A 16,604-nucleotide genomic window follows, 5' to 3' on the forward strand; every position below is an offset into this window, starting at 1 on the left:
TGGTCCTTATCTGTTTACCCTGCAGTATATCTTCTAAACTAAAAATATTCGGACCTTTTGTGTGATTATAGTAAAAGTTACATCAGAAATAAGAGAGGAAGGAAAGTAAAAACACAAACAAGGCTTAAAAAGAAAAGATCTGAAATGGGAAACATTCATTCGGGTTCATCCTCCGCAGATCATGAATATAACAACACAGAATATGAGATATTTCCCACATAATACATGATGGAGGGATGTGACATTGTTTTATATCAGAGTCTTTTATATCAAGACATTTCTCAAAACCAGAATATGATCAGGGTGACTTTTGAACACTGGAAATAAATCATGTACTCATCCCGGCAGTAGCCCCGTGGCACTCAAAATTTCCCTGGAATTTTCTAGTTTATATCAATATTTAGATCAATTCTATTCTGGGTCCAACTTTCTAATACTTTGTGATGCATTTCTAAACAGTAACTAACAGACATTCTGATGTTTAATAAATCAAGGACGAGTCATGAACCTTTAATATGGAAACTGCAGCTCTCTCATACTGTCCTTCAGGAAAAGACCTGCAGGACACCGAGACTGAGAATCAATCTATTAACAACCTATTGATACGAGGTCAGGCTCCAGGCATGTTGCTCTCTCAGTCCGCCGGGGAAATGAAAGCTACCACGCTTTTATTACAGAAGTTGATGAACAACCAGTCATGCGCTTCACACGAGTGGACTGACTGTAGTTGTTGGGAGGGTGGGAGAGAACGGTGGCATGACCGCAGATAACACACAGCCATATCATCTGTGGCCAGCAGTGGAGTGTGTGTTGGTCAATGATCAGCCAAGACACGTATTCAACAACAAATTAAACTCTACATTCAGGATGTTCTCATGGTGCAGTTGTGCTTTATGAATTTTGTTAAAATCTCTTATTTACATTTTAAGTGACAAGAAGAAATGAAAAAGTGAAATGGAGCCAAGGGCATGACAGTTAAACGTTATCATGCGTCGGTTATTTCCTTCCCAAATGCTTGGCTACAGGCCACCTTTCTGTTCCCGCGTAAACTTCCCCTTCAGTTATTGCACACCGGACAAAAGGTTGTGACAGTACATGACTTACTGTATATTCTGTATTTAAATGTTCCAGTGCTTCTGCAAACTTACAGTATGTCCCACTTATACTGAATAAATATCACAAGAGCAGGAAACAGGAATTTATTACAGTAATATTAAGTTGATAATGAAGCTACATGATAGTAAGTGTTAGCAGAGCTTTTGTTTATGTTGCACTAATCAAAGTTACAAACTCCTTCACAAAAAATGATAAGAATAATAAACAGGCTCAGTTTCTGAATACAGGCTGTGTGCATTTCTCTGTGGACTGAGGCTTTGATACTTTCACAGTATTAATATAGAAGCTAGACCTGATCTATAATCAAAGCACACATTATACTATGCATGGGAGCTTTTAGTGATACAGAGCCAAGACACAGACCTGACTTACTTAAAACCAGCCGTCAGGACTTCTGGAACTTTGTGATGTCACAACAAAGCAGTCACCAAGCCCCTCCCACCTGGACCCACCATCCAAACCTTGCAGGATTTGGTTTCTCTGAGTGTTTTTACCTGAAATCTGCTATATTTTTATTGGATCACTCAGAAAACAGCCAGCCAATCAGCAGAGAGGCTCAGAGCCTCCTCTCTTCTGATTGGCTCACCGACCTGTTGTTACTAGAGCTGCAGAGAGAAGCCTGAGAGAGGAGATGTAAAACTACACTGAGATGGTTTTTATATCTTCTGATGGATCAACACTTCAAAATAAAATACAGAAGAAGAAAATATGGAGCTTTAAACCTGGTCTTGGTTTCAGTTGGACTAGATCTGATATTTGTACTGACTTTAATGTAAGTGGTCTTCAGAACTTGCTTGTATCAGTATATACTATATTATAATATCGTATCCACATGGACTGACTGTGTCACAGAAGGAAGCACACTGAGTCTTTGGAGATCAGCTTTAATGTCTACGGTTGTTCAGACCAGAAGTATCAACAAATCCTGTACAAAAATACTCTACAGATCAACCCCCCCCACCCTAAAAAAAACCACAAAAAAAAACCAATCAACCGACAACAGTTTCCACAGTGTCTAAAAATCTATACATAAATATGAACGAAGTACCAATCCAAATGGAAACTTGTACAAACATGAGCTCTGTGTATTAAATACAACCTCCAGCACTTTATATACATATATGCATTAGGTTATTATTTGATCATGTTCGATGGGGCTCCGCTGCACCTGTGAAGCCCATTAACAGTCAGTCAGTGTATATTGTGCTCCACACACACACACACACACACACACACACACACAAACACACACACACATTGTACCACTTCCTGTTCACCAAAATGAACAGGAAGTGGCTACACAGGAAAAAAAGACACACACTTTTCATACTTGAATGAAAACATTATTTTCTGTGTTGTCTTCCAGTTCGCTGACAAAGTGTCGCTCTGATTAAATCTCAGCGGGGGGGGTGTCACTCAGTGGTTTTTCCATTTGATCCATTAATGGCGTCCGATGGATTGGAAAATTGTATCTATTCGTTACAGCAACACAAAGCCAAAGCTGCCCCAAGATACATTTAGAAGCAGCTGTTCATAAATGCCTGAGTTTGAATGCTTCACGCTGCATCGCGTCAAGTATTATTACAGCGCAGAGAAAGGCAGTGTCTCGCCATTAAGAGGCCACCTCATAGGTCCGAATGGATTATCTAACACCATGGCGATGAAAATACAGTAAAGTATTGATTATTCATATTCTGGGGGAGCACAGACTTCAGAAGATCAGTTCACTCAAATTACAATAATGAACCTTTTTCTCATTAGCTCTTGTGGTGTGTCTCTCCATGTAGATGCTGGTTTTTGTTGGTCCAGGTTCGGAGATATCTGTCTCTGAGATGTATCACAATAAAATGGGAGGTGAACAGCGTTTTATTTTGTAGGGGCTCACGCCAAACTGAACATTACAGTTTATGAAATAAGAACCTGTGGTCTTAATTAAGCGTGTTAGCATGCTAACGATTAGCACTAAACAAGTACAGCTGAGGCTGATGGGAACGTCAGCATTTCTGCTCATAAACCAAAGAATTGGAGAAAGTGATTACACTGTAATTACAACTGCAATTAATCCTCTGGGGACCATGAATGCCTGAGCAAAACTTCATGGGAATCCATCCGGTAGTGGAGATGTTGATATGGACCAAAGTGGCAAAGCTTTCCTGTCGACCGTTTTCACAGGATCTAGTTCCACTCAAAACTGTCCTGGTGTGTTGTAATCTAACGAGGAAATTAGTCAGTGTGGTGCTGTGAAAATAATTTCCCTCACCTCCATACAGACAGACACAGTATCTGTACCTGGAACAAGAAAAACTCATTTGCATGGAGAGATCGCTACAGAAGCCCTGAAAGGCAAGTTGGTTTTTTTGTTTTTTTTGTGATTTCTTTTTAAAGTTTTTTTTTCCACTCGCCTCTCAAGGTTTGTTTTCACAGATGAGAGGAAAACAAGTTCAATGAAAATATCATCTAGTTTTGTAAATTGGGTGAACCAACTGTCCAGATGTAAATCTTGTGCTGACAACCTTGAAATAAATGTTTCTTTACCTCTGCAGTAATTAACCATAGCAGTAACATCTGCAGCCAGCAGCCTTCCAGCTGTGGGGATTTATATTCACAGAGAAGCTTCGACAGACAGTGGTGAGAAAGTGGGAGGAGCAGCAGCAGCGTGGTGTTCTTGTTTTTACAAGATATTTTCATGTGATACGACATTTTCTTCTTATGATTTGATGCCGAATAATTCAATATTTACAAGTTAAGTTTTGGCTTCATCTTGTCACATCACGAAAGTCTCTTGTTGTTTCACAAGAAAAGTTTTTTGTTTTGATGAAATAAATAGAGCGTATCTTCTACAGGCTGGACGTGCTGCTCGAGACAAGAACTCTGAAGAAGACCTCGTCAGCATTTGCGTTTTTTTGAGTCAAATCCAAACGAGGTTTCAGTTTCAAAGAGGCTCTCAGCTGCTGTACTTGTACATGTATGGGCAGTGTGCACGTAGGCCCTGGTGGCAGTGATCTCTCAGACAGTGATGATGATCCCACGACCTTCACCAGCAGAACAACGGAGTGAAGCAGAACAGAAATCAGGAGCGATGAAGAAACGAGTTGAGCGCATGAACAGACAGAGAGGAACGGAGGCATAGACAGAGGGAGAAAACGTAGGATCCGAGGGAGACGGCGGAGATCGGGCACAACAGGAACAGGCAGAGGCGGATCGGTCGGCACCCAGAGGAGAGGAAGTGACAGAGAAGGAGAAAGAAGAAGTGAATCTCAGAAACACAAGACAGGAGTGTTACTTCAGGCTGTGAGAAGATAAAGGGAGTGTAGAGAGAGCAGCAACTAAAATGCCATTCAGGTTTAACAGAGTCTTTTTCCCTCAAAATATAAAACAGCAGTCACATTAGTCAAGATCTCTTAACATTAGTCGATACTCAGCAGGACAGCTTCATGATATTCACATTTCTCTATTTACAACATTTCCATTTGATGGATTGCATCTCGGTTCCTTTTAACTGGAACTCTTTTCTGACTTCACGCTTTGGTGACATGAAAATGTAGATTGTGATCATCATATTTACTTATTTTTTTATTGTCGGAGTGAATGATGCGGCGAGCTGCTTCATCCTGGATCATGAAAACTCTTTCTATGATACGTACTCGTTCCTCTTCCAGAAGTGTCCGGGATGGGACAGCCTGCGGTTCAGTTTGGGGAGCCTCTCCAGCATGCCTGTCAGCTGGGTGAACGTCGGCCTGTCGTCCGGCTCCGCCGACCAGCAGGCGGACAGGATCTCCTGCGGGGGGGGGGGGGGGGGGGGGGGGGGGAAGGAAGAGGATTAACACGTGACCACGGGATGTTTTAGCTGAGGTTTCCATTGATCGGTATGTTAGCCTGCTGCTAGCTTACAACTCGGCTGTGATTGCATCACCAGCGGGTGCACGCTGAGACTCTGGTGATAAATCTAAAAGAGACGTATCTGAAAATCTAGTTCCACTATTGTTGATTCACATCTAACACAATCTGTAAGACTTCAGCAGCTGAGACCACGAAAACCACAAGCTGCAACGATTTTTCACGTTTTCTCTGGGAACAAGAACCTGCGAGTCTGGACAGGTTCATACTGAGTAAGTAGGTCAGAGAGGTGCTGTGGGGGAAGGCTGTTTGGTTAAGGCTTTATAGACACGTAGTAAAATGTTGTTATCATTCAATAAGTTTAATAAAAGTTTAATAAGTTAGTTATTCTATATTCATATGTTTAAGTGTTTCTGCCTGAGACAAGAAGCTTCTCACTCTGGACATTTTCATCAAATGATAAAAGGCAGTTATTGTGAGTTTTCTGACCTATGCCGCATTAAACTCAGTGGGAACATGTTTCCTGCCACAGCAGTTTGCAAGTGTGTCTCCTTGATACACACACACACACACACACACACACACACACACACACACTAACCTGCAGTTTCAGGTTCATGCTGTTACAGTAACTTGATGCTAATTCAAGAACATGCACCCCAAATACTGATTGTTCACTAAATGTTAGAGTAACAATTACTTTATGGATCCATTATCTCTGAATCATTTTCTAAAACTTTTCCCGGAACAAACAATTTAATTTGGTAACTTGTTTTATGAAGCAGATATTAAACAGGCTCCAGTGGCCACAGCCATGTTCTTATGTATGTAATCTACACCTACCGTGACCTCCTTGCCCAGGTTGGAATCTGCCAGCACCTTCTTGATGCCCTCGCCGCTGCCCACTTGCCAGATTTTAGCCTCCACAGGTTGCTTGGTGATCGGCCAGTCTCCGACCTGCAGCTCATACCAGACTGTGCTGAAAACGACGCGGCACAAGAATATCGCATCAGGACGACTGGTGACAGTGAAACCGCCTCATATGTTAAACTCTTCTACGACCACGTGTGTCCGTGTGAGTCTAAGCAAACACGGCAAATGGAGTCTGAAGCACACGGAAATAAAGCTTTCAAAAAATGTGAACATACACTAAGAAATAAAAGATGTAGAACAGGTCTGTCTGCTTCCATGAGCTGAACTGGTGGAGTTACACAAAAATGGCCGATGCATTAGCATTAGCTTTTACAAATGGTGCATTAGCTTTTTTTTATTTTTTAAATAAAGCACAAACTGAGTGTTAATAAAGATGATGAATCAATACCCAAACGCGTAAACGTCAGCAGCTTTGGAGAAAGGCAGCTGGTCCTCGTCGACCTCTGGGCTCATCTTTCGAACGATCTCTGGAGCCAGGTAGTAGATCCAGCCCTGCGGTATCCGCAACACATTCTTTCTTCTACGCACACACACACACACACACACACACACACACACACACACACACACACACACACACACACACACACACACACACACAGGGGCCACATGTAAATTTTTATTTATCTACTTATTTTTTAAGAAACCAGACATTTCTTTGATCCTTCCTCTCGTACCTTCCTTCCTGTACGACTCCAGACATTCCAAACAGGCCGAAGTCCGTGATCACAACCTTGTTGGTGTCGTAGAAGACGTTCTTCGACTTCAGGTCCTTGTGAATGATGCCTTTGGCGTGAAGATAACCCATGCCCTGCGAGAGAGACGGGTCGTGATGCTGAGGCAAGGCTTTCAAATTACTGGCTGCGGTGTGTGTGTGTGTGTGTGTGTGTGTGTGTGTGTGTGTGTGTGTCTGATTTGTGTTAAAATTAAAATTCAGAATGAGGACAAAAGTCAAGCGGCTGTTTGTTGGTTAAACCTCGGTTTTAGGGTTAGAATGAGGTTTGGGTTAAATTTAGTCAGTAAACAATCATGACCAACACGTGTGTGGAGTGAGATCACAGTTTAAAGTTCTCTCTGGTTGAACGTTAGTGATTAGAAAAAAAAAAGCAACAGGTCAGTAGTAACTGAAAGAAGAAAGGATGGAGCCTCTGAAGCTGTGAGACATTATTATTATGTTTAAATAAAATATCACAAAAACACAAAAAGTGAATTCAAATTGAACATAAATTCTCTTCCTTCGCTTCTTCTTTGTGCATTTCTTTACTGCTGTTTCACACAATCAGCTGACATACCTGAGATAAACCTTCTGTAGACTAAAATCACCTGATGATATCAATATTAGGCTTCAATAAACACCAGTCTGTTGTGTGATCTTTAGCTTTAGCAGCTGTCTCACCTTTACGATCTCCTGTGCAATCTGTCTGGTTTTATTGATGTCCAGCATGGAACCTCGTTCTCTTACAACAGAGTACAGAGTCAAACCTTTACAGAAGCTGAAAACACACAAAATATTGACCATCTGTTACTGGAATATCACGTGGAATCACATGTACGATATTGAAAATCAGCCGCAGAACCGGGCACGGGTTGTTTTTGCAGCTGTACCTGGTGATGATGGCGAGGTGGGGCGGGGCCATGCAGGCGCCCATGAACAGGACGACGTTCTCGTGCCTGGTCTGCCTGTAGTTCATCACTTCCTTCTTGAAGAGCTTCAGGTGATCCTGGTTGTTGCCATCGACCTCCATCAGGCGGATGGCCACCTCGCCGTGCCAGCGGCCCTTGTGCACCTTCCCCCAGCGACCCTGCACAGTCGCACAGTGTCAGCCGTGATGAGGATATTTCATGTTGTGTGTTTTGTGTGTGTCTGTGTCACGTCTTCCGTCTTCACCTTGCCGATGAGCTCTCCCAGCTGCAGCTGCTCGTACGGGATGTCCCACTCCTGCAGGTAGACGCTGGTCTGGCTGGCTTTACGAGAGATCTGGCCCTTCCAGCGGCCGGCGGCCCCGCGGCGACATATGGAAGACGGCAGGTCCTCGAGCCCGTCCTCGTCACACTCCTCTGTGGGAAAGCTCTTTTTACTGCTGCGCCTGTCAGCTGCTTCCTCGTCCTCCGCTGGGTAGTCTTCCTCCGCCTCCTCTTCCTCCTGGGACACGGAATTGTTTCATTCATTATTACAGTTTATCCGGCACAAAACAGTCGCACTAATGAGTCCAGATCTACAATGGAGTGTGTGTTTGTTTGTATATTTCTTGATTTAAGAACAAAAATATAAGTACATACTTTTTGGCCTCTGGGAATATCACGACAAAATAAAGTTATTTACTGCGCATGGGATCGTTTCCCCACAGTAATAAGCTCCACAGCAGAACACTGGCAGTTCATACAAACCACACAAACACATGTCTATAAATAACACAGGCAACTGATGTAACTCTGACTGTGAACACTCACCCCTCCTTTAACAGCTGGGAGCTGTGTGTCGGTGACGGACACCTGTGACGCTCTGAAGGAACAAACCACAAGAACCGACAAAATTATAATATTTACAGTGACTGAGTTCATGTGCAGGAGATACAGACGCACAGGATTCTCACAGTGGCAGGAGAAAGTAAGTGAACCCTGTGTATTTGTGTTAATGTATGAATTCCCACGTTTATCAAGGTCTCCCTCAGGATGATGAAGAAGCGGCTCTACGAGGAAGACGGGTCCAGACTTCCTCCTGAACACTGAGCAGGTTTCAGGTTCAATCGGTTATTAGATCCAAGGGTTCACTTACTTTTTCCACCAGCACTGAGAACGTTTAATGGTTCTGTTCACACACTTTTTCTTGCCGAAAAAATCTGTGACGTATAAGAATTTCTTTTTTAAACAACAAAACATCACATAAAAAACTGTTTTTCATTAATATATATTATGATTCACATTTCATAAAGATATAAAACCCAGAACATCAACAAACACAATGATGTGTTTGAGAAGTGTGGTGGAAAGTTCAGTGTTAAAATAAACCTGTCAGCGCCCTCTGCTGGTCAAACGGTGTCACGACAACACTGTTTGACATTTCTTGTTACTTGCAGCTGACATGTATGAACCATATCTGTAACGAGCTAATATCAGCTAATCCAGTGCTGTGCACCGTCACGGTGTCAGTGTTGCTGTCTCTTACCCGGACTCATAGTAGCCGACGGACTGTTGAACAGCTGGATACGTGGAGGCAGGAACATCTGTTGGAAAATAGATAAATAATAAAGTTTTCTGCACGAACACAACAGTAACTCTCATCACTCAGAAATGCTGCATTAATACTTTCTACGTGTTACTTAGTGAATTCAGAACAAAAGGATGTTAAATGTCTAAAGATCTTGAACGTTCACACACAGTCCAATGCAACAGTTTTAACGCAAATGAAGTTAATACAACCTCAGCAGCTAATAGACAAAACGAACTTTTAAAATATTAACACACTGTTATTTTTTATTCCATGATTTAAAAAAAATGTAAAAAATTAAACAGCAGTTGTGACATGTGTCAAAAATAGAGAAAGAGTCTTTCTATTCTTGATTTAGGAATTTTATTTGTTTACTCATCTAAAATTGCAAAATGAAACTTCTGGCCCAACACATGCCGCCGTCCTCGGCCCGAGTCTGGCCACATACACTTCCACATCTGGACAGATTCTGGCTTTGATCCTCCAGTGTTGACTGATAGCCTGACGATGTGTGCACCAGAGTTGTTCCAGATGTGGAAGTAGCATCCAAACATCAAGCTGTATATGGGCCAGAATCGGGCCGAGAAACACAAGCATGTGGCCCGACTGTGGGCCGGATCTGTTTCACTATCTGGGATTCAAGTCTTCCGCTGCAGAGGTTTAAAGGAACTTAGGCTATTTAGTTTTAATAAAAAGGACTCCAAAGAGAAGAGTACAAACAGGACGACCTGTTTAAAGTTAAAAAGATCTTCCTTCCAAACTCAAACATCGTCTCATTTCTTTTTATTTGAAGCTCTAGACTAAATGTTAGAAACATCTCTCAGTATAAACTAATACAACTTCTGCAGGTGAAGAAACTGCCCTGTGTACATGATGCGGCTGCTGACCTGGGAAGTGGAAGCGGTTGTCACGGGAACCCCGCGGTGAAGCGTTGGGTGGGGGGGTGGTGCTGACGCTCGGGGGGTTACTCTGCTGGAAATGTGCTGGGGAGGAAGGTGTGGAGGAGGTGGCTGACGACGGGTTACTGCTGGAATCCATCTGGTTCAGAGTGATGGGAGGCTCCTGATGAACACACACACACACACACACACACACACACACACACACACACACACACACACACACACACACACACACACACACACACACGGTTCAACTGATTCAGACATGTGCGTTGTCACATCCAGCTCCTCTGGGTAATGTCTAGAAAGGTTCAGGGCTGCAGTGCATTGTGGGAAAGCAGCTGTACTTACCCTCTTGGTGATTGCCTTCGGTAAAGTGCCGTACTGCTGCGGGATCTCCGCCGTGTGATCGATCCGGTTATTGATATCCGATGGCACCGACTCCGCCCGGCGCATCCTTGGCACTAAAAGTCAGATTCAAACATCAGCTCGTTGCATCACACTGAATAATGAAGGACGGAAACAACAGACAGGCGACCGTGTGTTCACTGAAACAAATGTACAGCTCATTACGGATAAAATAGTCCATCTTGTTTACAAAAATGTATTCTGAAGTTGATCTGAAGCTGTAGAGACGATAGAAGCTGAGCACAGAAACATGGGCCTGCACCAACGACTCATCTCGTCAGCGGTGAACTGTCATGTCAGCTCTCATTACAGCAGCTGAATGACTCAGTTTATTTTATTCTTTTCTTACTGCAACTCAGTATAAGAGCATGGCGGCTATAAACTTTAACTATAAACTTGTTTGACTCTCACAGTTCTGATGTTGATGATTTATAATTTTATTATTGTTCCATCTCATTTTACATCACTGTTTTAACATGTTTTTATGTTCATTTTATGACTCATATGAAAGTATCTCCGGTACGACCTCCTCTCTCTCCGCACGGCGTGACTCTGAAGCCGTCAGCAGCTTTTCAAGACGCTTCCGTCCTGCGTGTGTGTTCGGAGCCTCACCAGTTGCTAAATGAGTGTTATCATGGTTCATTTCATGCATGCTTCTGGGTATGTTGCAATAACCCGCCCAAACCTGCGTCAGGTGGGATTAGCCAGAGTTGCTTTATTGTTTTCTGATGCTACAAGTTGATGACGTCAGACGTTAGCCCAGGAAAGTTTGAAATTGTGAAATAATAAATGAGCATTGAGCTCAGGAAGTGAGATTAATATTTGGTCCAGACGCACCGAAACAAGATGACAAGCTGTAACAGGCAAATTCCCCGAACACGAAAAATGATATATTTCATCACAATTGGTGTATATGTGTTTAGTTGGATTCAAATCTACAGACATGACTCTTTAATGAAGCCCTTATATCTCCTTGACAAATCCATGACAATTTAATGTAAGAATAAAAAAACGAGGCTGAATGTTTCTTACATGTGAGAAATGATATCCGACACGAGGGAGCATCTTTAGTACATTTGTTGTGGCACTTTAACCTGTGAACAGATGGACAGTGATGAGACCATAACAAACAGTACTATCCACAAACAGTGTGTGTGTGTGTGTGTGTGTGTGTGTGTGTGTGTGTGTGTGTGGAGGGGGGAGGGGTTGTGTTTACAGTCTCTTACTTGCAGTGCTTGCACTTTACTCCAAACATCATGCTCTTGTGACAGACCTGGCAGGTCTGCGAGAGCCAGGACTTGGTTGAAAACCTGCAGAGGACAGAAACATAATGAATATGACACATGATGATCTGCTAACAACTGATGCAGGAATAAAGTTAAAGCTTTATATTACATGTATATGAACATTTGTTACATTCAAGCCAAACTAGTTCACACATTGCTGACTAAGCCCATCGGAGCCAGAGTAAATCTCTGTATTTCACAGTTTCAAATCCGGAGTCGATGACTGATTTGCATTGCAGCCACACGATTGGCTGAGTGGATAATTGCACGGATAAGCAGGTGTACAGGTGTTCCTAATAGTTTTTAATATGTTGCGTGCAACATGTGGACAGTTTCGCCAGAGGGTGGTGCAAGAGAAAAGCTCATGGATCCGGTGGAGATAAACACAGAGGAGAAATCAGCAGCAACAAACACAGACACACACACAGTTAGAGAGCAGCTGCTGAACATGCAGGAGCTTTTAGCAGCTGAAGAACCTGAAGGTTTTGTCTTAAAGTCGGTGGAGACCAAAACAGAGCAAAAGGCAGAGTGATGGACTCAAACACAACTCCAGATGAAAGATAATGTGGCTCCACAACAGCTGGATGTGTAAATGACCGTTCACCATATGAACTTAAATGGTAATAACAACGTCCGTGGTGTGTCTCCCCCCTGACCCCCGAGTGGCGTCAGCAATGTGAAGGTCACACGACGTGACACTAAACTGTGATTCTGATTTAGACTGAGTCACATTTCTGATCAGGGAAATGTGACCTGGGAATTTACAGCAGGGTTTTTTTTAAATAAAACAAAAAAACAAATGAAATCCTCCTCATGATGTGATTCAGCTGAACGCGGAGCTGAAGATCAACACTCAAACATCGAGCGTCTGTAAGATAAACAGCGGGTCGGACTGAGCTCTCTCCACGTTGTTCGAATGCCTGGATTCTCACAGCGGTTTGTGTCAGTGTGACTGTCCCAGTCCGACCTTCACAGGGAGCTAAACAGGAAACCACAGTAATGATAGTGGAATGTTAATCAGATGGAAAATTCCTAAACAGCTTGTGGAGATGTTTATTTGTAGAAGCATCAAACACACAGTGAGCTGGGCCACTTGTACTTCACTCAAAGTATTGGAAAAAAAAAGAAAAAAAAAGAAAGGCCATTTAAATATGTGAAGAAAAACATTAAAAGAGCTCTTCACAGATTTTACACACAGAGGTCAGTTTACTGTCGCGGTTAGTCCGACTCATCGTGTGAAAACAGCTGCGCCACGTTTCTGATGAAGCTGTGTGAAGTCTGAGAAATGAACAGAAAGACGTCAGGAAGAAGTGACGCGGCGCCAAAGTTTCTCTCGAACGTGGAAACATTCATTGGACTCAGTTCTGCAAGATTAAACTTTCATTGCATCATCGTCGTTTCTACTTTGCTAACAAGCTACGCCAAGTTAGCGTGGGGTAACTGACCTGTGTGTTACAGCCAGGCCAATGTCTCTCCTCATTGTCTGAGGGGAACTTCTGTGCATGGCCACATCTGTGAAGAGCAACAATAAAAATGTGCAAGTGTCAAAAACACAACAGGAAACAGTGGGACAGTGAAAATGAGAGCTGAAATCTGGGGGGGGGTACTCACTGTCCAGCAGGGTGGGGGTGCCGGGCATCATGTAAGGGGCTGAGGCCGGGACGGGGCCGGGCGTTCGTGCAGACAGCAGCGGCGACGGCAGCGCCGAGTCCTCAGGACCGTTCCCGTTGATGTGAATTGCAGCCAGAACTTTGTTCTTCTTACCGGCTCTGAAAACGACGGAGAGAGACGGACACTTACTGCGCGTCCTGTGACACTGTGACATCACAACATCATGTCAGTAGAGAAAGTGATGGACACGAAGAACAACTTTCAAATGTCTGAAAACAAGTCGACCTCTGTTCTGTACGTTGTTGAGTTGTGTTCTTACATCATCACAAACGTTTCCATCAACTCTCAAACCAGAGGAATCAGTGATTTTAATCAAGATATCCATCATCAGCATATCCTCTATGTGCATGCGATGCCGCTGTGTTTGACTGTTATTGAGTTTTAAGTCACACTTTGGATCTTGAAGTTATCAGAGGAACAAGCTGAGTAACTGTCAGACAGCTCAGCTCTGAGACGTCCTGTGTCCATCTGCATCGGTGAGTCACTGATGTTTAACATGAAATCACTTTATTTGTTGTTGCTACTGGTCAATTAGAATCTGAAGTTTGAATCCTCAGGGGAGCGTGAATGTTGTCAGGGAATTAAATGGCAACCTTGTCGTTACTTCAGAAGACATGTTGTGTGCAAGGTTGACGTGTTGGTAAAGACACGACTGCAGATTTAATTGAAAACCCACCTGTGTGCGGCGGGCTCCTCGATGCGGTTGGCCAGCTGCGACTCCTGACTCTTGCTCCTCGTCAGTGCGATGTTGGGGAGGAGCTGCAGCAGCTTGCGGGAAGGCGGCGGCGGCGTGTGGGAGGGCTTGGCAGTGCGAGTCTTTGAGGTCTGCGCGCTCGGCTCCACGGCGAAGATGTCGGTCGTTCCGTCAGCTGGTCTCTGGTCGTCCGAGCAAGGCGCCACTGATATGGAGACGGAGGGGCTGCGGCTGCTGGTGGGTGGAAGAGGGGTGGAGGGGCTACCGGCACTGGAGGGGGCGCTAATGGGAGAGGGGGCATCACTGTCCTGTTGGGACTCAGATCTGCAGGAGTCAGTCCTCAGGTCACCTCCTGGAGTCACAGAGAAAAGGCCACATATTAGCAGGTACAGCACACACCGTCGCACGTTACAGGACTGTGACATACATTTAAATGAAAATGCATCTACTCCATCTCAGCTCGGTGCACCTGTTTCATCGGCGCTCTTCAGACAGGAGAGGGCGGCGGTGAGGCGGGAACAGTCCTCTGAGTTGGAGCCCAGGCGTCTCATCGTGTCCTGCAGCTCAGAGCTGGACATCTGCAGCAACCGGTCCACTGAGAGCTTCCCTGCTGCAGCCTGCAGGAGACAAGGAGGACGTCTCGTCACGGGCTTTAAGGATGAGACAAAGGCCGCAACGAGCAAATCTACTGACACAAATTAGACCTTTTAGATGTTTCATTACTTTATAGTGACAATATATGATTCCCCCTTTTTGCTGGGGACCCCCAGGAACCCCCTCAAGGACCCCTGGGGTTCCCCGGACCCCAGTTTGAGAAAGTCACAAAAGCTGAACAACGAAACATTAAATGAGTCTTTCTTCAAATGCTGTTGCACTTTTTATTTCATGAACTTAAAAAAGAAAAAACCTTCTACAGTGACAAGAAAAAGTGTGTGAACCCTCTGAATCTGCAGTGACGGGTCATAAAATGTGATCTGATCTTCATCTAAGCTACAAGTACAAACACAATGTGCTTAATCCTTTAATCATTACTGAACACAGCCATGACACATTCACAGCGCTGGTGGAAAGAGGAAAGGAACCCTCGGATTTAGTAACTGGTCGAACCTGAAACCTGAAACCAGCTCCTCCTCATAGAGCTGCTTCAGCTCAGACATGTTCTCAGGATGTCTGGTGCAGCATCTCTACTGGATCCAGGTCCCGGCTCTGACCGGACAGAAACCCTGATATTATCCTGGAGGAGACCTTGAGATCCAGATCCCGATGCCCCCTGCAGCCTGCTCCACCTCTGGGGTGATGTTTTCATGTTGGCAGTAGTTGCGGTTTCCTTTTTGTTCTTCCCGAACAATTCAACTTTAATTTCATCAGTACAGAAAATATTTTCCCAGTTTCATTGTGGAGAGTCGGACTTCAGGTGCAGTCGTGTTATTTTTGGAGAGCAGCTGCTTCCTCCGCGGACACGTTGCCTGGTCAATGATCTGAGGTCGACTCATGTTAACCAGCTCCAGTGATTCCTTTGAGCCTTTGGCGGTTACTCTGGGGTTAGTTGTTACATTACTGATCATCCTGTTTTGTATCACAGCTGGACGCCCACTTTTACGGAAAACAGTCGCAGTTCAGCAGACGTTTTTTGTGAATGACAAATGTCCAATATTTTCTTCTTCTTCTTCTGTGTTTTATTTAAAGTGTTTAAGAAGATATAAAAACCATCTCAGTGTAGTTTTACATCTCCTCTCTCAGGTTTCTCTCTGGAGCTCTAGTAACAACAGGTCGGTGAGCCAATCAGAAGAGAGGAAGCTCTGAGCCTCTCTTCTGATTGGCTCACTGTTTTCTGAGTGATGTAATAAAAATATAGCAGATTTCAGGTAAAAACACTAAAGAGAAACCAGATCCTGCAAAGGTTTGGATGGTGGGTCCAGGTGGGCGGGGCTTGGTGACTGCTTTGTTGTGACATCACAAAGTTCCAGAAGTCCTGACGGCTGGTTTTAAGGCTCAGTTTCTGAATACAGGCTGTGTGCATTTCTCTGTGGACTGAGGCTTTGATACTTTCACAGTATTAATATAGAAGCTAGAGCTGATCTATAATCTATAATCACACTACACATGGACACAGACCTTTGCACTGTATGGACCTGGACACTGGATTCAGAAAGTATTAATGGGTCTAAAATGAGGCACAGTTGAAGGCTGAGATTGAGATGTCAGGCTTTTTCTTTCCATGCGGCAGGACAAGCTTCGACAGAGTTCAACAGGTGGAGAAAAGAAGGTATTCTTCAGCCTGACACAGGAAAAAAGTGTGTGAACCACTTGGAATGAAGTTGAATTTCTGGAGCCCGGACTTGTCGACAGGCTGATTTACTTTTGATTCAGCTAAAAAAATACTAAAACTGTCTAAACTGTAAAACAAAAAGCAGCTTGCTGTCAGTTTCTCTCTGAGCTGCTGAGTCGATGTGAGACTGATTCCTCGAATCTGCTGTCAAACTGTGAAAACATGTTTTACTCTACACCTACACCGCTTCTATTCCACTGGAATGTGTTTTCTCAGCCTC

At 43.9% G+C, this 16,604-nt stretch overlaps 1 protein-coding gene across 5 annotated transcripts in view; it reads right to left on the reverse strand.

The window, feature by feature from the left end:
- Positions 1 to 1,984: 1,984 nt before the first annotated feature.
- The window catches only part of LOC130168006 (kinase suppressor of Ras 1-like), a 38,225-nt gene continuing 23,605 nt past the window's right edge, over positions 1,985 to 16,604 (reverse strand). For 4 of the 5 annotated variants that reach the window (XM_056374562.1, XM_056374564.1, XM_056374563.1 and 1 more), the window contains 18 exons: positions 14,525 to 14,672; positions 14,038 to 14,407; positions 13,302 to 13,459; positions 13,136 to 13,202; positions 11,631 to 11,714; positions 11,437 to 11,498; positions 10,348 to 10,460; positions 9,982 to 10,156; positions 9,053 to 9,110; positions 8,338 to 8,389; positions 7,775 to 8,029; positions 7,492 to 7,688; positions 7,283 to 7,379; positions 6,564 to 6,697; positions 6,275 to 6,406; positions 5,797 to 5,932; positions 4,761 to 4,894; positions 1,985 to 4,148 (listed from right to left, as the gene is read on the reverse strand). In XM_056374562.1, coding sequence (XP_056230537.1) covers positions 4,061 to 4,148; positions 4,761 to 4,894; positions 5,797 to 5,932; positions 6,275 to 6,406; positions 6,564 to 6,697; positions 7,283 to 7,379; positions 7,492 to 7,688; positions 7,775 to 8,029; positions 8,338 to 8,389; positions 9,053 to 9,110; positions 9,982 to 10,156; positions 10,348 to 10,460; positions 11,437 to 11,498; positions 11,631 to 11,714; positions 13,136 to 13,202; positions 13,302 to 13,459; positions 14,038 to 14,407; positions 14,525 to 14,672 — 2,460 coding nt within the window. In that variant the 3' untranslated portion in view covers positions 1,985 to 4,060. Of the gene's footprint in view, positions 4,149 to 4,681; positions 4,895 to 5,796; positions 5,933 to 6,274; positions 6,407 to 6,563; positions 6,698 to 7,282; positions 7,380 to 7,491; positions 7,689 to 7,774; positions 8,030 to 8,337; positions 8,390 to 9,052; positions 9,111 to 9,981; positions 10,157 to 10,347; positions 10,461 to 11,436; positions 11,499 to 11,630; positions 11,715 to 13,135; positions 13,203 to 13,301; positions 13,460 to 14,037; positions 14,408 to 14,524; positions 14,673 to 16,604 lie in introns of all 5 variants that reach the window. The other variant, XR_008827368.1, reaches the window with a different exon arrangement.

The sequence above is a fragment of the Seriola aureovittata genome, chromosome 4 (assembly GCF_021018895.1).
Source record: "Seriola aureovittata isolate HTS-2021-v1 ecotype China chromosome 4, ASM2101889v1, whole genome shotgun sequence".
Taxonomy (NCBI): Eukaryota; Metazoa; Chordata; class Actinopteri; order Carangiformes; family Carangidae; genus Seriola; species Seriola aureovittata.